Source organism: Squalius cephalus (assembly GCF_949319135.1).
Source record: "Squalius cephalus genome assembly, chromosome: 7".
In the NCBI taxonomy this organism is placed as follows: Eukaryota; Metazoa; Chordata; class Actinopteri; order Cypriniformes; family Leuciscidae; genus Squalius; species Squalius cephalus.
Window position 1 is genome coordinate 7,275,611 of NC_137128.1, and position 25,049 is coordinate 7,300,659.

General features: G+C 38.3%; 2 protein-coding genes across 3 annotated transcripts in view; one reads left to right on the plus strand and one right to left on the minus strand.

The window, feature by feature from the left end:
- LOC307161679 (uncharacterized protein) overlaps nt 1-25,049 on the plus strand; it is a 396,018-nt gene that overhangs the window by 211,243 nt on the left and 159,726 nt on the right. The gene's annotated exons all lie outside the window — the stretch shown is intronic.
- LOC307161662 (sucrase-isomaltase, intestinal-like) overlaps nt 7,418-25,049 on the minus strand; it is a 29,171-nt gene continuing 11,539 nt past the window's right edge. For both annotated transcript variants that reach the window (XM_079876532.1, XM_079876533.1), the window contains exons 10-26: nt 24,378-24,503; nt 22,533-22,664; nt 22,259-22,375; nt 21,101-21,214; nt 20,194-20,278; nt 19,987-20,104; nt 18,400-18,571; nt 18,083-18,199; nt 16,996-17,150; nt 14,555-14,639; nt 14,131-14,187; nt 13,889-14,013; nt 13,070-13,158; nt 9,689-9,738; nt 9,345-9,518; nt 7,847-7,996; nt 7,418-7,656 (exon numbers count right to left, since the gene is read on the minus strand). In XM_079876532.1, coding sequence (XP_079732658.1) covers nt 7,850-7,996; nt 9,345-9,518; nt 9,689-9,738; nt 13,070-13,158; nt 13,889-14,013; nt 14,131-14,187; nt 14,555-14,639; nt 16,996-17,150; nt 18,083-18,199; nt 18,400-18,571; nt 19,987-20,104; nt 20,194-20,278; nt 21,101-21,214; nt 22,259-22,375; nt 22,533-22,664; nt 24,378-24,503 — 1,863 coding nt within the window. In that variant the 3' untranslated portion in view covers nt 7,418-7,656; nt 7,847-7,849. The remainder of the gene's footprint in view (nt 7,657-7,846; nt 7,997-9,344; nt 9,519-9,688; nt 9,739-13,069; nt 13,159-13,888; nt 14,014-14,130; nt 14,188-14,554; nt 14,640-16,995; nt 17,151-18,082; nt 18,200-18,399; nt 18,572-19,986; nt 20,105-20,193; nt 20,279-21,100; nt 21,215-22,258; nt 22,376-22,532; nt 22,665-24,377; nt 24,504-25,049) is intronic.

Here is a 25,049-nt window from a genome sequence, read left to right on the forward strand (position 1 = left end):
TGATCTTGGATTAGCATACCAACAGCAAATGAATGTTAAGGGGATAGTTCACCCAAAATTAAAATTCTCTCTTATTTTACTCACCCTCATGCTGTCCCAGATGCATTTTACTTTCTTTCTACAGATAAACACGAATCAAGATTGTAAGGAAAGTAATCCATCTCTGCGAGTCCTAAAGACGCTTTAAAAACCACACACAGTGAGCTTGATGGTAATCCATGCGAAAAATCACGTCCGTCCGACCAACTGTCTTACGTACATGGGTTACAATCCACTTGTATTATGGACTCACAGAGATGGATTATTTCCTTTAAAATCTTTGTCTATGTTTATGTGAAGAAGAAAGTCATATACATCTGGGATGGCATGAAGGAGAGTAAATGATGAGAGAATCCTCATGTTTTTGGGTGGACTATCCTTGCACTGCTTGTGTCCAGTCACTGCTTTGTTACTTGTACTGCAACAGGAACTGCTCAAAGAATCATTGCAACATTTAAAATGTATATGAATTTTTAAAATGTATTCTGTATTTGTAATTTTTCATTTTGTATAGTAATGTATCATGAGAATACTGTGCATTACATGTATATTATGCAGTTAATGTTTTGTGAATTCTGGTCTTTCCTGTCACAACATAATTGCATCCAAGACCTTCACTCTGATACTTGTGTATATGCTTTAGTGACAATAAAGAATGTAAATTTATTTGAATTCAAATTTTCAATTACATTAATTTAACTGGTTGTATAAGTCACAATTGAAATGGTTGATGATTGTTAAAATATATTTACAATTTTAAATCTTAGAAGATAGTATTAATTAAATGAAATAACTAAATACAATTATCAATTAAAAAAAATGGCAACAAGAACATTCTTTGTGTGACATATGTAATGCAATGCCCTTTGAGGTCTGTATCTGACAGCAGGCCACGATTGTAATTTTCATATTGTTTAAATTCCTCTTATTTAAGTGATCATTAATTTTGATGGTGTAAATGTATATCATGCTAACAGTGAGTGGTGTGATGGCCATGGTTGCCAACCTTGATTACCTAGTTGAAGTTTGACTTTCTTGACGGCTGAATATATCACACACGTTTGCTAGTATTCTCTTTAAATTGTAACAGCTCAACCTAATCAGAGCCTAACATGCAAAAGAATCATCGGGAATAAACAAATATTCTCCGAAAACATTGGACACTACAATATTTTAAGTATTATATACAGTACTTTAATGTACAATTACACATGAATAGACTGAATAGATCTCTTGTGCTCCTAAAAGCTTCTGTCGACAAAGTAGTAGCAGCAGGTAAATACAGATAAAATTAAAAAACAAACCTAACTTAATATCATTAAAATGAAATAGAAAGCTGTGCTTACAGACGCTCAAATCCACACATAAACACAGCACTGACGTCTTCACTTCCAGGTGAAGAAGCTGTCAATAAAAACTTCAGTAGCCAATGAGAACGCACTGCTACTAGCCCCGCCCCCACGAGAGAAATGTGTCAGAACAGCAAACGAAAACTCTGGGAGCGTAAACGAAAACTTCAAAAGCGTAAATGAAAACTCTGGAAGCGCATTTGTAAGTTCAGATCAGCGAACGCAATATGAGAAATAGTTAGCAAAACATGCAGTGTATTAAAAACGAAGTCAAAAAATTTGCCTGCGATTTATTCTTTTTCAGTTTCAAAGATGTTTTATTCAGTTTCAATTTATATTTTAATTAGTTTCTTGAAAAGTTACGTTCATTATTATTGGAACAAAATTAATTCCATAGGCTTTAAGGTTTTTTTTTTTTTTCTTGAAAAAACCTTTTCATGTGTTAAAATAGCTTGAATGTAAGGCAACGTACAGACCAGTCGATCAGTCCAAGTCTGGGCCCGTATCCCTAAAGATTCTGAGAATCCTCTCAGAGAGCTCCTAACTTAACCTAAAAATTCCTTGCCAGGAGTTTTAGCTTAGAAGTGATTCCAGAACATTTTCAGTGAACTCTGAGCAAGGAATGGATGGAAAATCCTATCTTAGTGAGGAGGTGTGGTTGACCCCGTTGCTAGGTATGAGTCATCATTTCAAAAGCCGTGATTGGTTGATCCTACAAGTTTGATGAAAATGAACTTTTGGTGATAATGAGCAAAGGATGTACCCTCAAATCAATAAACATAATTATACACTCTAATCTTATGCAGACTGTAATTGTAAATAATATTTCACATTCAAGAAAATATCTGGAAAATGAATAGTAAGCTGTAGGGGTTATTGCCTAACATTAGAATCTAAAATATGTGAAAACTTAAGCTCATTACACCCTGTTCAAATAATGATTTGTGTCTTATTTGCTCATATTAATATCCTAGCTGGCATATTTTGTACTTTCACTCCCATATGGACCCCATTGAAAACAAGATGGCCTATCTCAAGGGGCTGTCCTTAATGAAGTAGAAATTGCAACGTTACAACTCAGTGTGGTCTTAACGAGGGTAACACGGCTCAGCTTTTATCAATGTCTGTGATTGCTGGCTGGTCTATTTATGAAGGCTTGTTAACAAATATCCTACAAACACAGAAAATGGAGAAAAATCCTCTGTTGGCCATTTTGTGCAGCTGCTTAGGGGAACTCCTAAGCCACTAAAAGTCCTCTTCCCTGCTCTTAGCAGATCTCGCCTTAGGAGCCCTTTTAAGTGCTAGGAATCTTGAGGAATAGCTTTTATATTAACTGGGATTTTCGTGTCACTTTTAGGGGAAATTCTAAGAAAACGTCATGACTCTGAGAATTTTCTTAGAATTTGGCCGCTAGGAGCCACTTTTTGCACAAAAATTCTTTAGGGATACGGGCCCTGATTATTCCGATTCTGAGTATATCCGATTATAATCTGATCTAAAATTATTGACGTCAACACTGTGTGTCGTATCTGTTCAGATCCGATTTGTGTCCATGCCAACCTTAGTTTTCCGGAATATCTGCATTGGTTTCTATGGCAATGACGTTGCGATGGTATGCAAACCACACATGAATGTAGCTTGAAACAGATTTGTAAAAATCACATCTCATGTTTACACCAGCTAAATATGATTGCATTTCAATTGGATATGCAAAACAATCTGATTTGGACTGACAGTGTGAATGCAGCCTTACTCTACACCCTTGCTAATATGCAAATGAGCCCCGCCTCCACTCACTCACTCAGCTCAGAGATCCACTCGTTGACGATCACACGTTGATCTGATTGGTTACAAGGTAGTTTGTGACGTCAGGAACACCAGAGATTTCAAAGCGTGTTTTTGATAGTGTCTTTGGTTCACTGCAGTTTTAAGGAGAAAATACTCAGCAATGGAGTTGACTTATGAATTTACACATGGTTTGTCTTAAAGCAGATTAAAAACACCACATAGACATATAAACAACATTAAAAGCTGGATTTTCACCACAGGGGGACTTTCACCACTCTGTGCATGCTCTTTGAGACAGTAACCATAGACCTGCATTAAATGACTGACAGACAAGAACGGTTTGACCTAAAAATATCAAAATTGAAACTACTGCGGAAAAAAAGACACCTACATCTTGGATGCCCTTCAGGTAAGGTAAAACATACCAAAATTTAATTTCAAAGTGAACTATCCCTTTAAAGGGATAGAAAATGAAAATTCTGTCATCATTTACTCTCCCTCAAGTTGTTCTGAGATATTTTAAAGAAGGTATTTAAACAGTTGTATTTTTTTTCCTACTATAGAAGTCAATGGGGTCCATCAGTCATTTGGTTACCGACTTTCTTCAAAATATCTTCTTTGATGACAGAATTTTCATTTAATGACTATTCCTTTAATGTTATCATTATTTTCTCAGTCCCACTTATCTCTGCTGTTTCACAAAATCCAAAATATTATATTACTCATATCTCAATCCCTAAAGTGCACAGACAGCCATTATAGCTGCTTGCTCCTTCAACTCTCGTTAGCAAAATTCTCTAGACATCATTATTTTACCACTAAAATATATACTTGTTCCCCATTCTGCTTAATAAAACTTTTGCTCATTCCTCATTTTATTTGACTTAACAGGCGCTCATAAATAGTTCCATAAATTCTATCAGAAATTGTATTTTCATAACATACATTTTCCTACTACATTTCTTCTCATCTTTCCCTCTTTTCCTACATGCTAGTTCCTTCTGCATCCTTTTCCTTTCTTTTCGCCCTGCCTCATCTAACCAGTACACGATTGTTTGCTTACAATCCACACACACGTCTCTCACCGCTGTCAGCCTAGTGACACTTAACATTCCCTCTCTGGGAAAACCATGGTACTTGATCAACTTCTTGCCTGCATTTTGCCCTTAATTCTTTCATTTGACAGAAAACTGGTGTATAAAAGTTATCAAGCTCACTGTGAGATGACCCCATACTGGCTGATTCTACTTTCCCTGGATTTTTCTTCGACACGCGTCTTACTAATCTGTCAGAAGTCTCAGACAGATCCGATTTTTTAACCCAAAACCGGCCAGGTCTGCACTCAAAATCTTTTCGTGAGCACTTTCCAGCGCTCGATTGATTCCGGTTCACCCAATTAATCAGGTGTGGCTCTTCCGTCCACTTTTACGAGCTAGTTACCGGACCGCCGGTAACTTTCTATGCCCGCACCCAAGAAATAGTCTCAGCCACTATGGTTCACTCACAGTCATACCAAAATTACACCACCACACAAAACAAATTTGACTGTCTCTTACCAGAGATGCTTCTGTTGATAATAATTAAACAATAATTAAACAATCATCATCACTGCATAAGAGACACCAAGAATCAAATTGTATTTTAAAAGATATTTATTCTCTGGCAAGAGGCTTAGTCACAAAATCACAGCAGCTGCCCCGTGACGTGAGCAAGACCTGACCCCCAGCCCAGGAAATTCCCTTCTTATACTCCTTCTTCAAGGTCTTTCCTCTGTAGTTTTAACTCAGCGAATGTTTGTCACACAGACATAAAACGCATGTCTATACAACGCTTGGAATCTCTATTTTTAAAGTATGTAAATAATATAAAAAACAAATATTCTATTTTTAAGTAATCCATACGAAAGCAGCATGTACAGTTTCTCAAACTCATGAAAATGTCACAAGTAACAGAAATAACCAGAAATGTCAGAGCATGTCAGAACACCTCCAGGGCCCAGAAAACAGCTCAGACCTCAGAATAGGTGGGATGCTCTGTTTCACCAAAACCATAGACGTAGTTTGAGGGGAGGCGTGTGGAGATCTGAAGGAGCTGATCGGAGAATGTGAGCCCTGGCACGGCAGAGTCCCATCTAGAGGAAAAGAGATTTAACAACACATTGAGAACACTGAAAAATAAGTTTCTTTTATTAAGAAGGCAAACTGTGCTTTTATAGTCCTAGAAGTGCACCATCAGCACTGCTATTCACAGCTGGAATCATGTGCTCCTCCAAAACACTGCTTCTTTCTTGCTTTCTCCAGTTCATTTGTAGTTGCAATAGCTTTGGGAACTTTGACATGCTAATCTCCTTCGGTTTTAAATAGAATATAGCTAATGTATGCATTTTAATTAAAAAATAAAATACATATTTATTTAGTGAATTTTATTTAATATAATAATATATATAAATATGTAAAAAAATAATATTTAAGGTAAATATGTAAACAACATTTATTGTAACTCAAACATTAGATTCCTTTGATAAAAAGTTTACCTTGAATGAATGCGTCTGCCAAATGCATGAATATAAATGCCATATGTATAAATATAAATGTATTTTATAAGGTTAACCTCCAATAAATGTTGACAGCAGATAAAATACACACTATTCCTTATACATTCATATAAAGTAATTGAGGTGTAAGTATTACATTTATGCATTTGGCAGACACATTTATCCAAAGCGACTTACATTGCATTTCAAGGCACACATTTACATTGTTATCAGTTCTTTTATTACTCACATAACTTCTTCTGAGCCCTTTCTGATGACTTGGATGCCGAATGGCTTGTGCTGGACCTGAACCCTGTACAGTCTGTTGTTTTCCTCTGTCTCTGGTGTGGCGGGAAGCTTGAGGGGAACGGGGACCTCGTAGCGGACATTGGCTGGGTCAAAGATCTAGATTAATAGGACCAATATCAGTCGTAGTCTTCATCTCTTATTTATTTTCTTAATTCCTAATTCTTAAAAAAATCTCAACAATAGAGCATGGCACTAGTTACACAGAGGGAACGCATTAACAAAGTATACCTTAAATGCAATGTAAGTCACTTTGGATAAAAGCGTCTGCCAAATGCATGAATGTAAATGTATTTTATGCTGTGATTATAAATGGTGACCTCAGAGAATACTGACAGCAGATACAAATATACACTTTCCCTGATACAATTTTGGTGTTAATTAAAAAAAAATCCAATTTAAAATGTATAAATGGACCTGCCAAATTTTCACAATGAAAACTCCCACATTATTGCCAAAGGAAGTAATCTCTCCGAACCTCTAAAAGCGTCTGCAAAATGCATGAATGTAAATAGTATATTTAGTCATTAGCGGCTTTCGCACCGGAGGAACCTTTTCATAGTTCCTAGAACTAGTGGCGGAAGTTCCCAGATTTTAGCGTGTTCGCACAGCAGGAACTGGGAACGATTTTAGTTCTAGGAACTCCTTTTGGAGAAACTAATGTAGCTCCTACTTCAGAGTCGGTCTAAACTAGCACTATAGGAACTATCCGTGACGTTAGTGTACGATGATTGGCCAAACGCACGTGAAACAAGCACCCGCCATTTTTTTAAAAGCAGTGTATGCACACAGATTATAGCCTATATATTTACTCCAGAAACTAACTCTACGAACATGGAAAACAGTGATAGACGGGCCTCTTAACCTTTTGCTGAGGAGAAAATCCAACGCACGTTTGAGGGGACCAAGCCAAACATGATTATGTATTTATGTCAGCTAGAAACACTGGACATCAACCACACAGCTTTTTTTTTAACTATGATTAGATATGTTCTCCAAATGTCAAATATGCTAATACATTTTGGAGAATTCTGTAAAGCCCATTGAAGGGTGGTTATTTTCAGATGGCTTTTTGATGAGATAACCTTGGTGTTTAATGGAAGTATTAGATTGAAGTTTCTGTCAATTTATATTCCAGCGCAGGCTTTTCCCACTTAGGTATGTGATTTCCACACGGAGCTTGCTGACGTCTCAAGATTGAGGACGCTGACATGGGAAATCGGTATTGTGCTCTATATCTACAATGATGCCGCTTGCTGTTTCAGCCATGTTGCTGGTGACTTAGCCGTGGGTCTCGGCGTGATAACACCACGGCTCCTTGGGAATATCTGAAGGCTATGAAACGCAATGTGTTTGTGATGAGGTTCAATATTGTGGGTGTAGGAAGGAAGAAGACAGGGGTCGGCGTGACTGGGACTCTCGCTTTATTTGTCATAGAAAGAAACAAAACAAAACAAAGGGATTCTTTTGCGTTCTTCAGCGCATTCACCGTGTCTAAGCACAGCCAAAACAAAACAATACTTTAAAGTCTCTTTTGACGATCTCTTCTCGAGACGGCAGCAGCAGCATGCGAGGTCCCAGTCCAACTCTCTCTCTCTCTCGTCTCTCTCCGGTTTATATCCGGTCTCTCCACGCCAATTACTGCAATCAGACACAGGTGTTCATCATCTGCACTTGACCTACTTGCTCACCGCTCGGCCTCCTCCTCTCTCTCCCACTACAGACTTCGCAAAACCACGCCCCCCTCGCCACAGTGTTGAATCACGTTATAACACTTCAGATCAAACAGCGTCTTTGAAAACAATGATATTGAATATTTTCTCTCTCAGACCTTCTAGATGCAGCCGCGGGCTTCACATCTGTCCTGATCTCCACCTGCTTCAGGGTGACAGTCGAAGTGCCTAGAGTTTGGGTATTTGGCCTCCCAGTTGACTGTGTAGTCCTTCCCCAGTTCCAGCTCCAGATTTCTCAGATACATCACCTAGCAGACACAAACACCCAATGTTATACAGTATATCACGCAAAAGACAGCAGGTGTATTCATGTCAGAATCTTATCCTCTAGTTAAAGTATGTAAATAACAAAAATTACAAATACTGTTGAGTTTCACAAAGTCTTCTTGCGTTAGTTGGCGAAAGTGCCATAAATTACAGCAGCTGACATTAATGTGTCATGCATAGATTAAGACCAAAGTCAGTGCGACCTTGTGTTGTCTTTCCAAGACCTTGAGCTCCGGGAGAAAGCAACACCCTTCATCTTAGCCTAATATGTGTGTGCTTTTGAAAGCCCTGGTCCATGAGCATCTCTCTTGGAATGAAAGCATCTCTCTTGGCTCTCCTGGTACCCGAGGGAATCCTGCTCAGTATTAAACACAAGTCAGGCTCCATTTTGTAATTACGTTACGTCGGCTGTGATTTTTTTTTCACTTTGATTAGATATGTCAAATGTCAAATTAGCTAATACATTTCGGAGAATTCTGTAAAGCCCATTGAAGGGCGGCTATTTTCAGATGGCTTTTTGTTGAGAAAACCTTGGTGTTTAAAGGAAGTATCAGATTGAAGTTTCTATTAATTTATATGCCTGTTGCTTTTGACTTAGACTAGAGGACTTTGAGTCCAAAGCAAACATGATATGATTCATACAGGATCTGCTCATTCTGTTATTCTAGTAGGGCTGCACAATATATCGAAATTATTGAAATATCGCAACTGTATATATAGCGATATGCATATCGCCACGGTTTGCAATAACTGGGGTCATGAACAAAAGACAGAGAAAATCACTCACTGCTCTTGGCTACAAGAAGTAATGTATATTAAGTAATGTTTTTTTTTTTGTTTTTTTTTTCATTTGATTATTCAGTTTCTGTTGTTAAATAAACCTAATGAAGGCCTACCTGAATAGTTTACACTGATGCTAAAATAACACTTCTTATGCTACAGTAAAACACTGCTGTTCACTTTCAGAAGTTGAAGGGGTGTTTTCTTGTCACAAAAAGAATGTGAAACACGTATGTAGGTTATATAATTTTAAATATATTTTAAAGATAATTTAAGTTTGTTATACACACTTTAAGCATTATCGTATCGCATTTCGAATATCGCATTATTTAATGAGTTATCGCATATCGCACTTTTCTTCAATATCGTGAAGCCCTATATTCTAGCTACATTTTATATCATGCAATAATATTTGAAGAGGCAATCACATCCTCCAAAGTGATTTCAATATCCTATTTCAATCAAAACCAGTAAAACTGGTCACAAACACAGTTTCATATTGACTTTGGTGGTGAATAGAAAACTCTTTTATATTAAAACTATGATTACCTTCTTGGTGGAATCGTAGTTAACCTGGGACTCCGACAGAGAGTTTGTAGTGACGCCGTCCGACACGAGCACAGAGGCGGGAGCCGCACTCACTCCCATCACTGTGATGTTCTCAAACTTCAGGCTGTTTGGATCCGTGTAGCCATTGTGAGCAACATGCATTGTCAAGACATCCTGATCCAGCAGAAAAATATCAGATATCACTACAGATTTTAGTATAGATGCCATTTAAAAAATATATACATATTTAAACGTTTCTTTTTGGACATACAATGTAATTCCACCTAAAAACAAACAAACAAACAAACAAACAAACAAAGAAATGGGACATTAGGATGACATACATTAACCACGGAAAACTGGTAACGAATGTAGGAGCCGGATGAAACAGTATCTAAGAAAAAAAGAGAAAGAAGTTATGAGAGACAAATCAACTTTATATATAAGTCACACAAGTGTTATCTGTTTTTTTTTTAAATAAACATTTTGGTAAATCTAATCATTTAGTCTCTATAATAGGGCTCAATAATAAGGATAACCCTGAGACCAATTTGAAATTGTTTTTTCACTACATCTCACGTTCGTTGCCCATGTTCATGTGTTTTTATGTCTTGCAAACGCAAACATTTGTTTTCTTTTAATTCATTGAACATTTTGGACTTGCAATTTCTGCTAATTGTAAAGGTAACCTTGTAAAAGTTACCTTTCAAATGGGAACTTGCACTGCATCCAAAGACACTTTAAGGGAACGCCTCAGCGTGACCAGTGTCTGAAGCACGTGATTCAAATGCCATAATGACATTGGCCCGCAACAGCCAGTGATGTCACTCTAGAGCAGTGGTTCCCAAACCTGTCACCCAATCACATGGGTTAATGAGCTGATGAGTTGAATCAGGTGTGTTTGATTAGGGAGACAAAGAAAACGTGCAGTGTTGGGGGTCCTTCAGGAGAAGATTTGGGAACCACTGCTGTAGAGCGACCGTGAGTCTAAAAGGGCACTTAGACACGTCATCAGCTTTTTTGTCTTCAGGTTCCGTTTGTTTGAGTATGTGCAACATGGATATCATGATGAATCGCTCTGCCAAGCGTGTTCAGGAAGTGTGAGTCTGGTGCGTTTGTGCACGAGTGAGGAGTACGCACGTTCGTTTCTCGAGAGCTGAATGCGCGCATTGTGAGGATTTCTCAATGAAAGTTCCGTTCGCCTCATCCCTATTCTCTGTGGATGTGGAACATGCATTTGGTTGGAATGCCTTCAGTTCTTCGAAGAAGCTGGATGAGCTGGGTAGGATGCATTTGCAAAACTATTTACAGAGACAGGTAAGAAGCTTGTCTTTTCTGTTCTCTGCTGAGGAATAGTAGTTAGCGTTTGCATAAGTGTGTTCGGCTCTCGAGGGAGTTGACGGCACTTATAGCCATGCATTCATGGATGTTCTCGTGAGATTCTTTCAGAGTGACAGAATCTGGCATTTGATCTTAGCACGCTTAAGCACACGTTGTTTGATCCGGTCGCTGTGATTTTTTCCACCCAGGCTTGACTCTCACTTGAGAGATGAGAGTTGAGCAACTACTCTCTGCGGTTCGGGTCCCGTGGCCACTATTGCGGTGAGGCGGGATAGAGTGTGGGGGTTGTAGGCGGAGCGCGGGAGGAGAGGTACAGGGACATTTTTGTTTAAGCTCCTCTTGCTAGCTCTGGTACTGCTATTGATTTTGCTGAATCTAATTCTGAGGAATTAGATGCAGAAATACAGTTAAAAACCATGGGAGACAGTCAGACAGGAAGTATCTCTGATATTTCATGTCTTTTCCAATATGGAATTGATTAAGATGGAATGTCTAGTTCTGAGGGATTGGATGCAGAACGGGATGAGGCGGATGTTATTGATAAATCTGCTCCCTCTGCTGTCCACACACAGGTGAAGGTTGTACGATCTCCTGAGGCAGATCTAGCTATTCGTGCCACAAAGCCAATGAAATTGGGTTAATGGTTGCTATAGTTGGCAAGGGGAGGCATTTGTATTAGGAGAAAAATGAATTATTTTTCCTTGATGCTTGTTGCTTTGATCTCAGAGCTGTGAGTCTCAGTCAGCAGCTTCCAGGAGATATGTCCCTCCCTAGAGGTTTGTGGGCGTTGAGTGTGCTTATTGCCAGAGAGGAGTTTGTCCCAAAAAAAAAAAATTGTGCCTCTTCTACTTGAGGTATTTTAACACTGTATGTAAGTAAGCTTAGTATTAGCATCAGTATTAATTTGAATGGCTCTCTGTGAGCCTCCTTGATTGGAGCAGTTCTGGCTGAGCGTACTCCCCTTGTTATGAGGGCCATCATGCTGGGTGCTTCCTGGAGCTCTGTTTAGCGTTAGTCAAGCTGACTGGATTTATGTGAGCTTAGATAAGGCTGAGTGTTGTCAGTACTCCCCTCGTTTTAGAGGGTCGTTAAGCTGAGTCCTCTGCTCCGGAACGGCTCCCGGTGAGCCTCCATGACAAGCTTAGTTTGAGAGTGTTGCTGGGTCACCTCTCGTTTTAGAGAGTAGTCCTGCCGAGCCCTCCACTCTCCAGAGCTCCTCTTGTTTTAGAGAGTCATCCTGTTGAGGCCTCCGCTCTTTAGAGCTCCTCCTTTTAGACAGTGGCGAGAGGTTGTGAGGCTCTTTTATGAGCCTCCTTGGCTTCTGTCTGTTGGGTAGGGTGTAGCTAGGCCTCCTCTCGTTCTTGAGAGTCATTCTGCTGAGGTTTTCACTCCCTTGAGCTCTGCTTGAATAGCGGTGTCACGTGGCATGGCTCTATGTGGGCCACTGTGATAAGCTGTCTTTAAGGTTGAGCGCAGTTTACTCCTCTCGATCTGAGAATCATTCGGTTGAGGTCTAAACAGTGACATCAAGTGTATCAGGCCCCTGTGGCCCGCTGTGATAAGCTGTCTTTAAGGTTGAGTGTAGTTTGGCCTTCTCTCGTTACAGAGAGTAGTTCTGCTGATGACTCGGCTCACCTGAGCTCCAGCTAGACAGTGACATCTAGTGTTCGGCCCTCTCTAGGCCAACTTGGTAAGCTGTTTTTTAAGTTTAATATTGTGAGCTCCTAACAGACAGTGACATCAACTGTTCTGCCTTCTGTGAGGCCGCCTTAATAAACCTTTTAAACCTATTTGTCTTTGAGGTTGGGTTTGGTTGGTCTCCTCTTGCTTTAGTGAGTCGATCTGCTGAGGCCTCTGCACACCTGAGCTCCAGTTACACTTCTAATACATTTATTAATCTTAGTTGATGTTCATTTCAACATGAACTAATATATAATTAAAAATTAAAAGTTGTATCGGTTATTATTATTTAATGAATCTGAGCTAACAGGAACCAAACAATTAATTTTTATTTTATTATATTAACATAAAAAAGATTAATAAATACTGTAACAAAATGTATTGCTCATTGTTAGTTAATTTAGTCAATACAATAACTAATGTTAACTAATGGAACCTTGTTACATTATTTTTTTTTTTTTACATTTGGTTCCACTTTACATTAGGTGACTTTAACTGTGTACTAACATTTAAATTAATAATTTGATACAATGCACTTATTGTGTACATACATGTTTTTGCAATGTACTTATATTTTTAAAAATACCTGCATGTAATTACAGCTGTTTTTGTCATTCTTGTTATTGAGCCGTGTGTAAGGTTGATTTTTGTTTCAGACAGGGAACTGGACAACTTTAAATCAATAGCAAGTCCCTCCAAAATACCTCGAGATTCTCCGTCATCCCAAAATAGCTCGCCTGACGCAGCCTTGTTGTCATCGAGTGCGACGATCAGTCCCATGGGATGAAGTCGGCTGAGGGAACAAACAACTTTTACCAGAAACTCAAGAGCAGACAGAAAATGGATCCTTTGAATTAGATGGGATTCTTGTTTGTGAATAACGTCACAGACACCGTGCAGCAAAGCCGGGTGGATTTTAAATATGTATTTGTGATCCATGTGTGTATCAGCCCTGTTTTGAATGCTAGTGCAACTCAAAAGATACCTTGAGAGATACGGCACATTTCCATTTCTACTGCTTAAGGTGTAATATATTCAGAGGGAAATAAACCCACTACAAAATACATAGCTATTGAACACAGAGAAATCCAAAGTATTTTCCTAATATTAAATAGAAACTCAGGCCTCATGCAGATGAACAGGAATGAGATGAATGAAAACACAGAGGAACAATAAACAAGATAAACGTTCCAAAATACACAAAACACAAAAATCTAAATATTTGTACGTTCTCAGTCTCATATTAAACTCACTTTGCAATATTAACCATGTTATAGTGATGCTGTGAATCATGTTACAACTGCTCTGAATTCATTCAAATGCTAAAGTAATTCAAAGAAGACTATAATACATAAAAATCTCCAAAAAATAGCGGACACTTTTAGAAATGGGCCTTAGATGTTTTTAATGTAAGTGGAGGGGGCTGAAAGACTCCCTGAGAGCGGATTGACTGTATTTTCACAGATAGAGTTTAGTGACAGTGGGAAATCTACAGGTATATTCTTTGTCTTTCCCATCATTACCTGTATGTAGTGGTGACGTCTGGTCTCTGTGTAGGAAGAATGGCTCCGCCTCTCAGATGTAAACCAAGTTTATCAGCGGGCAGGTTCAAGGAAACTTTTGCTTTGCGATCTGTAATTCTTATCTCCTATAAAACAATCCAAAAAATTGCATTGTCTATATATATATATATATATATATATATATATATATATTGTCTATATAAGTTTATATATAAGTTTGTGGTGTGAGAGGATGGTCTTACCCTCTCGAAGTCATACCAGATGGCATCTGGGATATAGGCCTCCACAGTTTCAAAACCCTTAAACAAAAACAAACAAACAAACAAACAGGAAAACAGCTAAACATAATGACAAACATTATTTTGATGGTTTAATAATGAGAATTGTTCATTAAATTACTGGTCAGACCATCACAGGTGGTGATTTTTCAGAGAGATATGGTCCTCCTGTCATGACTTCAAGAGTCAGAAAAGAGAATATGAGAGAGATATTGGAGAGTAAGAAGCTGACAGAGAAGCAGCAAATGAACAAAAAGAAAATATGAGAGAACACTTCAGATGGCGGCACTCAAATAATGTGATATAATTCATATCAAGCTGACAGCAGTCTGAGCTGATGAGCTGTCTGTCTGTGTGTGTGTGTGTGTGTGTGTGTGTGTTCACTCACAGGATCCAGCACAGGTGTGATGAGGAGATGTGCTCCCCACATGAACTGTTTGTGCACTGCCCAGGTTTCACTGTCGGAATAAAACCTGCAGAGCGGGAAACAATTCTTATCAAGCAGATTATTGACCTTTCAGGGTGCTGATATATATATATATTGAAAACAGTTGTGCAGCTTCACAGTTTTGTGGATACCGTGATACATTTTTAAGGATTCTTTGATGAATATAACATAAAAAAAAGAATAGGACTTATTTGAAATAGAATTTTTTTTTTACTGTGTAAATGTCTTTACTGTCACTTTTGATCAATTTCATGCATCTTTTCAGATTTTTAAAAAAAAATGTTTTTCCCTAGCCTGGGAAAACCCAGACTACTTCCGGCGAATTTTAATTCTCTCTCCAGGATAGTCTGGAGAAGAGCCCATTCAAACTCATTACTGTGCCGGCGAAATCGCGGCACCAATCAGAAACGTTTGGGGAGGGATTTACATGATGACGACAGTGCAGCGACGCTGAAGCAAAGAGTATAGAAGTAACAAGAGGCGAAACTCCGTTGCAGTTTTGAGAACAGCCACTAGGTGGCGCTTCGGTAGAGCGGCCGCCATTTTGGACTGAACCAACGGCTTTACCGTTAGCACAACTACTGTACAGCATTAACATTATGTCTGGAAATAATTGGAAACAAAGAAAAAAACAGTGTTCTGCCATCAACTGCAACAACTACCAGTATACAACCAATCAACTAGCATTTCATAGATACCCAAAGATCCAGAGAGGTAAAGTAGAAAAGGTTTTATTAACTTTAAAGTGAGCTAACGTCAACGATAACAGGTGCTGTAACGTTAATGTAAGCTATCACATAACCGCAGTAACAGTTTGCTAATGTTATGTATTTGGTCGAAATTGTCAAGACTCGAAATGGGCTTTTTAAATCGCATATTTTCAGTGATATATGAACACCTAACCTGGCAAATGACCGCTTTATTAATTCATTGTTATCACTAAATTAACCCTTTAACTGTCACCTTTTTTTCGCATTAAAATCACTATCCAAACTTAAATGGTTGTAACGTTAATTCAAGAATGCTTTGGAATTTAGACCTATGGTTGGTCTTGTTTTAATTTGTCAGATTATTGTTGAAGTGAAATAAATTATGAAAGTGAAACAGAAAAAAGTTATATAAGTTTGAGTTTATTAAAAATGTACAAATTAAAAAATATAATTATTTATATTTTATATAAAATATATATATTACAAAATATATTTTACTTTAGAACTGCAAGAAAATTAAAGCAAAAAATCTGAACAAGTTGTGTTCCATATTTTAGGTTGATACGTTGATATCTCGCTTCCTCACCCTTTCAGTCGTGTGCTCTAACGTTAGCTACACGGTTTGGAGCTGCGCGCTCTTGCTCGCTCGCTCTAGATTCCGGGTGATTTTAGCTAATTTGCGGGCATCAGGGAGCCGCTATCAATATGCGGGAGACTCCCGGATCTTCCGGGAGACATGGGATGACTGCTCTAGAAATATTAAAAACTAGAAACTACTTTTTAGTTCATTTAACCGCTTTTGAATTTGAACCGGTATCGTTCAATCCTATGACAGCTGTGTTGCGTTCAGTCCAAGATGGCGGAGCTGCAGCTCTGCGCATGGGGGAGTTTGTTGCAATGGAACGTTCTATTGAGTTTCGCCTCTTGTTACTTATACTCTTTGGCTGAAGGAGTTCTCACGCAGTGAGAGAGGAGACTGACAACACGCTGGCAGACAGGACAGAGCAGGCTACTTTTCGGTTACGTTTGATATTAAACATATTAAACAAAGTCTCAGCTTTCAAATTTGGTCATTTTTTAAAAGAAATTTAAACAATAAATACCGTTTTGTTGCTCTTTAATGTGCCGTGACAGATCGCTGTAGAGCATCAGTTAAAGCTGTTCTTGTGAACCGATCATCTCTTCCTTCTAGTTAATTTATAGCCTCAAATAAACATGAACAAACATAAGAAGGAATGTTGTTTTAACCACGGAAAGGCGTCAGTACACTCCGTTTTTCAAGTTCAAATCCTGTTAATCTACTCTCTCCTGACTGCTTTGTCGGACAAAATGGCGGATGGCGAAGTATGATTGGTCAGATCACCTGTCAATCAAGCTGAGCTACGTCGGTTGGTGACGCCCCTTTCGAAATGATTTGTCTACATAGCTTCTCCAGACCCTACACTCAGTTTCAACTGAGAAGGGTCTGGTTTTAACCAGGCTAGTTTTTCCCTTAACTTTGAACGGTATTGTATTTACTTAGAAGAAATAGGTTTTGAGTTTAATTCGAGAAATTATTTTAAGTTCTATCTTATTATATGAGAGCTCTCATACAGAAATACATGAAGGTCATAAACACAGAAGCAACACTGGAACTGTCCCACTGCTGTTTGCACGTGCTTACGAACTCACTCATGCACCATGGGCCGCACGACAGTCTCTCCGCTGACGTGGGCCTTGTAGAACAGCGTGTAGAGGTACGGCAGGAGGCTGTAGCGGATCTCCAGGTAATGTCTGGAGCTGTTCACCAGGAGAGAGTCAGCGCCGTATGATGCAGGGTCCTGGTCCTGATGGAAAGAGACAAGAGAGAAATGGACACGTGGATCCTGATAATATATTCATCATTGCTTCTCTCACGCCAATCTCACAATAATGATTAGGGAAATGATTGCATTTAAAGAGAGAGGACGAGTTTGTAATTCAGTGCGCTGCCGTCGGGCCAGAAACACGTCGCAGAGATGTTTACACCCTCATCCTTCCCTCGGGTTTCACCCAAAACTCTTCTTTTTTTAAAGATTTAAAAAATTAAGTGTTCATCTGAGCTGTCCAAGACCCTAGGACTTTTGTCGCACTTGAACCACGAATACACACAACATTTTTTTAATGGATTTGAGAAATTTTGTGGTTGAAATTTTAAAAAGGTAAATCCTTCCCTCGCAGATCAATTTGATCCCCATAGGAATGAATGGAATGTGAGAAATGCTTCAGGACACAAAATGCTAAAAGTTTACCAAAAAATTATTTTATAATATCTACATGTGCATCTGAATGCATACTGAAGAGAAACTGACTTTAGGACCCAGAGGAAACACATCATTTGCTCCATACAGAGCTATAAGGCCATCTAGTGGCAAGAGTCATGAAATATCATGTTATATTATTTATTTTTCCACAAGAGGTCGGCAAAGACGCCCAAAGTAAGATATTTTGAGCTGAAGAATTTAAGTTGAAAGAATGTGAGGAATGTGCTTAAATTACTATTTATTTATTAATCAAATCTAGTATTTTAAAGGTAAATAAAAAATAACCAAAAATATTTGCATTAAAATATAGAAAAAATATTATCAAAATGAAATAAAATAAGCTTTCTGGACCAAAAAATAATGTAAGTATAATTTTAGGGCTTCAGATCATTTTGACCCGCGAGGGAAAGATGTATTACAAAGAGCAAGACACTTCAAAATTGAATGTTTATGGGTGTTTAAAGAACAGCACATACTTTGAAACCTTTTGCATTGTGGTTACGGCTGAAGGGGTAAAATGCGCCGACTTGCATCCAACGTCTGCAAAGCTCCTCCGACGAGTTGAGGAAGAACCCACAGATGTCTGCACCGACCTGCAAAATAACATCATCAGATTCAGTTTAGACTCTCCAGAGGAGGGAAAATCACTCTATATTCAACCTGAACACTGAGTGCAAATGCATTCCCATTCAATTCATGGAAACTCAATCAGTTGTGTTATGAAGAAAGGCTGGTGTCTACCATCAATTACCCATGTTGGAAAAGACGTTTCATTTGGGGTCAAACCACTTACGTAAGGGATTCCAAAGAGGTTAAACTCCAGCATGCCGGGTATCGCCCACTTTATGTCATTCCAGGTGGCGGCGTTGTCACCCAACCAGTGCCCAGCGTACTTGCCCACCCCAGGGAAGGAGGAGCGGGAGAAAACCATGGAACGGTTCATCCCAAACACTGCTCTCGATGCCCTGGAAGCAGAAACACAACATTAGATACAGTGCCGGTCCTAGACTTCTGGGGGCAAAACTTTGTAAGACTGCAGATGTGCGTTCATAAAACCCCAAAGTGAACCCCAACCCCTTAATCTGTTATTTCAGAGCAATTTCACTGACAACCAACAACAGTGAGCTGAAATATACAATAAAAACGAATAAAATTTAACAAATGCAATAGACAAAAAGATGCAAATGAAATATACAATTTATCCTATTACTAATAAAAGAATACTATACAGAAATTGAATAAAACAATCAAATAAAAAAAATAAAACACTGCATAATTTTCACAGAATTAATTAAATATAGGCCTACTTTGATTCTTATTAAAGTTACTAAAGTTATTCAGTGAAGAGAAGTGAATGATTCTCTTGTTTTCTTTTGTTGTTTGATTGACATTAATGACAGAGAGAGCAGGTTTATTAGGCTGCTGTCACTTTAAGACCAAATGCACAGATCTAATACACTGACAAGCATTCCTTTCCCAACAGTTTATGTTCACTTAAAGGTGCAGTATGTGAGATTGAAATGGGTATTGCAGTCCAAGTGTAAAATATTGGGGAGAGTTGTTTCCCGCACCTCCTGCTCCTCAGACTCGACGCTCACACGGGTTGCCAGATTGAGACACGCAACAGGAACGAGCATAATTGACAATGGAATGTGAGGAGACTTACACACTGTAAATTGATGTGTTTATTCATTGATTTATCAAGAGTTAATATTTTTAGACAAATGGCGAGGCTTTTTAGGTCGGGTAGAATCTGCGATCTCTGACCCATTTCGTTCGCTAGCTTCCATGGCTGCAATACGCTGTGTTTTCCACCAACTGGCGACCCGTGGTGGCGAAGACTATGGCGTAGACTATTGGATAAACTGGCAGTGAGCACACAGACCACAACAAAAAAAGACAGTCCGACATGGATCACACATTTCAAAGTCAAATAACTGGCTGTAAAAGTGTTTTTCAGAGAAACGAGAATGTGAACTCAGCATGTTTCCTAAATATCTGCAAACATATTATGGTATTTTTATACTTTAGTACAGTCAAAAACGTACACACAGCACCTTTAAGACATAACCAACTGGGTTCCAGTGAAACTTGCCAAGACAGACATTTTGACAAATACCCATATTTTTGTGTGTATTAGTTCGTGTAAGTGGAAATACTTATCAGTGTTTTGCTCCGTCTCGGATCCCGCATAATTCCGAAATCATCATGGTTATGATGTCACAACCATAAGCACATTAATATATGACTATATCCACTAGTAAATACAACATTGTTGTGATGTTAATCCGTATTAATCATTATGACAAGACTGGAATGGTCATCAGTCAGTCATAACAGAGATTATTTGCACAGAGAGTGTGGAAAAACCAACACTTACTTCTCAGTGGCCAGGACCATAGAGTAGCCATAGAGACTGTGGACATCATAGTGGTTCCCCCAGTTGTGTTTAGCATCCATACATAAGGTCTTACTGAACATCAGGTTATCAAGAATACCTTTAGAGTCGAATGGAAATCAAGAGGACGGATGTTTACAGAGAGTGAGGAGATGCTGATGTGAAGCTGTAGATGCATTTCAGACTCACGTGGGGTGAATGGAGGATAGTTGAGCTTGTTATCAGCGCAGCCTTTGATGCTTCCCTTCACGAAACTGGCCACCTCATTCATGTCCTGAGAAAAAAACAGCACTTAATTCCCTAATTCAGGCAGCTAATTTCTCAAAATTAAAGCAAACACTAGTTTTAAGAGGCAAACAATGTTCATGTCGTGAAGTTATCTTGAAAATCAAACATGGAGATGAAAAATTGCAGCTGCTTGCATTGATAAATGCTAAACATTCTTTGATTGCCTTGATAATATTTTTTTTTAAGTTCAGAAGACTAAATATTACTCAAATGAACAAAAGTATTTAAGTTGACTGTGATTGGGGCAAATATATTGATTTAACTTAAAACGTTTAGTGTGATAGGTTGTCTTATTTTTTTTAAGTCAGCTCAAATTCTCTTTTTTCCAGTGTAGGGAGGCTTTACAGTCAACATGAAGTCGGCATTCGTAATCATTTTACTTTCATTTCTGAATCAGAATATTGATTGATTTCTGAACATGATTTTATCAATCGGGAATTGATTGGATGGTGTAAAATGCATTTCTTCAACACAGTCGCCACTAGCTTCATGAAACATGCATTTTCTGTAAAGCTGCTGTGAAATATGCACTGCGAAAGCGCTATACAAATGAATGTGAATTTACTTGAACAGGAGTTTGATGAATTACTACTGTAAGTAGGGTCAATTATGATATTATGTTGACTTTAAAGCTTTCGTGGTTTATATTGTACTCTAGATGAGATGTTTATTGAGCTTTGCTGTGTTTGATTAATTATCATGATTAGTACATAATGATGCAGTGTCTTATAAATGACCTTTCCACCGGGTCGTAAAATGATCAGGTTCAATATCTGGTGACGGATAAGGATCTCTGCCGGTCACTTACAATCCAGAGAGCATCGTGCTTGACTTCTTTGTGGAAGCGCAAAATTTCATCAACCCACCAATCAATGCAAGACTGGTTAGTGTAGTCAGGAAACACGGTTTCCCCTGGCCAGACCTGTGACATGAGAGAGAGGGGGAGAATGGGCTGAATTCTCATTCGAACGAATGAACGAACGAATGAATGAATTTTTTACGAGATTCGCTCGCTAGCATCACAATAGGTCACAGATGACACCTAGCACTGCAAAAACAACCAGTCTAAATGTATTTTTTAAATAATATTATAATTATAATAATTATATATATAATTTTTATTTTTAAGCCATTGGCATTTCCATTCCCTCTTGTGTCCTTTCCCCCCTCTTCTCACATGGCTCTGAGCTGCAGGAAGGTGTGACATTAAACTCTAATGCAAAATCAATGCAAACACTGACCTCAAATAAAACCATAAATAGCACTCCGCATCTGCCACACATGATATTTTTGCCAAGTGATATGTGCCTTATAGTTTGCATATGGTACATTTAATGGCAACTCTAGGTGTCCAATATAATTGTATCCCAAAATAGAATTGGACAATTAATAATGTTTAATGGGTATAAATGTGGATGGGAAATGTAAGAGATATGATGATTATGGCTCTGATTTTATTTTAATTAAATGATTCCACTCTTTCAGTTCTTTTAAGAAGCATCAATCCTCCACCTCTAGAGAGAGAGAGAGAGAGAGAGAGAGAGAGAGAGAGAGAGAGAGAGAGAGAGAGAAAAGAAGACTCTTATTTGGTCAAAAATATTGTAAAAAGAGTAATATTGTGAAATATTACTACAATGTACCATTTTCTATTTTAATACATTTTAAAATTATATTTACATGCTCCTTTTTGACCAATTCACTAAAAATAAGTTAGTCATTTGTTCCTACAGTAGATCAGTCCCTGTTTACACTGTGTATTTCAACCAGTGAGGACACTGCAATACAATGATATGTTATCTGTCCACATCAGTGTAAAAATGCAGATGTCCAACAACAAACAACAATTACTAAAACCAAACATCATGGAAATCATTCAAGTTCAGATATTTTGATAAAGAAGAACCAGTTCTCAGTCCCAAACCCTACTAACGATTACCCAATCAGGAGTATGTTTGGAGGACCGTACCTCTCCCAGTAGAGGTGTTTCCCCGTCCGCTTCAGTGACCCAAGCTTTAGCCGCATGACCCCTGTCGAGAGCTTCATAAGGTCCGTTTATCCTCCGACCGGTGGACACGGCAGGATCCTACCAAGAAGAAAATGGTTTTCAACTGGACAAAATCAAATTCAGCAAGGGGTTGCAATGTACGACTCTAAACTACAGTCCAAAACCCACAACTAATGTGCCAACCTATAAAACTCTGCAGCTCAGCATAAACGAAACCTCAATATCAATGGCTCACCAATATGATGATGTATTTCTGCCCGTTATCATGCATGTAGTCAGCAAACTGAGGCAGCTCTGCAAATTTCACTGTGTCAAAGGTGAAGACCTTATTGTCCTCCATGTAGTCAATATCAGTATACTGGACGTCCTGGAACACAAAATAATGATGTGAGTCTCTGTACAATCTACATCAAATCAGTTTCTCTCTCTCACTGAATATCCTGTTTCACCTCAACGTATAATTATGGAAGTTACATAAAGGTTCTTTATTGGCATCAATGGTTCTGTGAAGAATCCATGGAATCTTTCCATCGCACATACGGTTCTTTATAGTGGAAAAGGTTCTTTACATTAAGACATTAATGGTTCTATTCACTGAAAGGTTCTTTGGGGAACCAGAAATGGTTATTTTATGGCATAACTGTGAAATTAGGTTGTTAATGTTCATGCACTATAACACTGAAGTCTAGTCCTTCAGCCTTTATGATGGCTAATGCCTCTTTTGCATGCTAACATTGTAGATTCACTGCTGTCTGTTTTGATTGTTCTGGAAGGCTTGACTTCCATCAGATGCCAGTCATTTTCTAATGCTAATCAGGTGGAGATGCACCATCCTGACATGCTAATGCCTTCTTTGTTTCGAACTACATCAAACACTGAGCTTCAGTGCATCTTTCGGCTGTTAGAGTCCCACCATAAGGTGCCAAACGCTTCTAAATGCATGTATATGGCAATGGCAATGGCAATTTATTTATATAGCACAATTAAATACAATTTACATTGTCCAATGTGCTTTACAGTAATTAATAAAAAATCATACAAACTAACAACAATAAAACGACAGTACAAATATAGATTTGAATAAAATATCATAAATTAAATGCTTCACCAATTTAAAATAATAGTGAGATACAATGGAATGGTGCGTCAGCATGTGTTAAATGCCTTATAAAACAAATATGTTTTTAACTTGGATTTGAAAACAAATAACGATGAGGCCACTCTAATTGAAACGGGCAAGTCATTCCATAATCTAGGGGCAACTACGGAAAAGGCACGGTCCCCCCTACCCTTCAATTTTGACTTCGGGATAGACAGGAGTCTCTGATTTGATGACCGAAGCGATCTAGTTGGATGATGCTCAGTCAATAGAGCAGACAAGTTGGGTGGAGCCAGACCATTTAAAGATTTGTAAACAAAAAGAAAAAGTTTAAACTCCACTCTATAATGCACTGGCAACCAGTGTAGAGAACGTAAAATTGGCGTGATATGACTACGTTTTTTTGCACCCGTCAGAAGTCTAGCTGCCGCATTTTGTACTAACTGTAATCGTGACATCGTTGAGTGACTAATCCCAACGTAGAGAGAGTTGCAGTAATCCAGCCTTGAAGAAATAAATACGTGTATTGCTTTTTCGAAATTTTTAAAAGAAAGAAATGTCTTTACTTTTGATAATAGTCTTAGCTGAAAAAAGCAGGATTTCACAACTAAATTTATTTGCCTCTCAAATTTCAAAGTTTCATCAAATACTACACCCAAATTTCTCACCCACGGCTTCACACAAGAAGACAGACCACCAAAATTTACTTTAGGAATGGTGGAAAAGTCAGAGGGTCTAAATAAAATAATTTCCGTTTTGCTCTCATTAAAATTCTGAAAATTTGAAGACAACCAAGTCTTTACTTCGGTCAAACAGGCCATAAGAGTTTCCAGATTATCGACAGGTATATCGTATATGTGAAGTTATTATTCATGAATCTGTCAGCTATATTCCGTGCTCTCGATTGTGGCTTTGAAGGACTGGGTGGAATCAAGTTTTGCAGAAGAAAGCGAGGAGCCTCCTTCTGTTCCTGGCCCTTACATACGGAAGGCCGGCCTGACGATTTCTCTCCACGACTCTCTTGACCTCGTCCAGGCTGCCGTAGTCCCAGCGAGAGAGCTGGAAGCCCAGAGACCAGTACGGAGGGATAAAAGGCCTGCCGATCAGCTGCAGAGACATAATGCAATGTTAAAGACGCTGAATATCACAGGACTTCCTCAGGCTCACCTGGAAGCTTCATCTGGGCCTATAGGAGTTCACTTCAACTCCCGTCACGAGCTAATGTCAGTTAGCTTTGATGAAATTTTGGTAAGAAGTTCATGGCGAGATCAGGATCAGGATCAGGGTTTATTTTGCAATAATGACCGTCTGACTGCTTATTACTGCTATTTGCTAAGAAAAAAAAAGAAGAAAAAAAAAACATAAATGGATCAGTGTTATTTTAGTATCATTGATATATTAATTTAGTTTTTATTAATATTTTGAATTCGTTTTTTTTATGTTTTGATTTTAGTTAAAGTTTTAGTAATATTCTTGCATGTGTTTGTCAATTTTAGTTGGTTTGTTTAATGTCTACATACAGTTCTTATAAATATTTATTTCAATTTTAGTTTTAGTTATTTTAATACTAGAAAGAAAAAGAGAAATTATGTCTTGTCAACTATAGCTGAAATATTTTTATCTTTTTTAATGGTTTTAGTTTTAAGTTTGAGT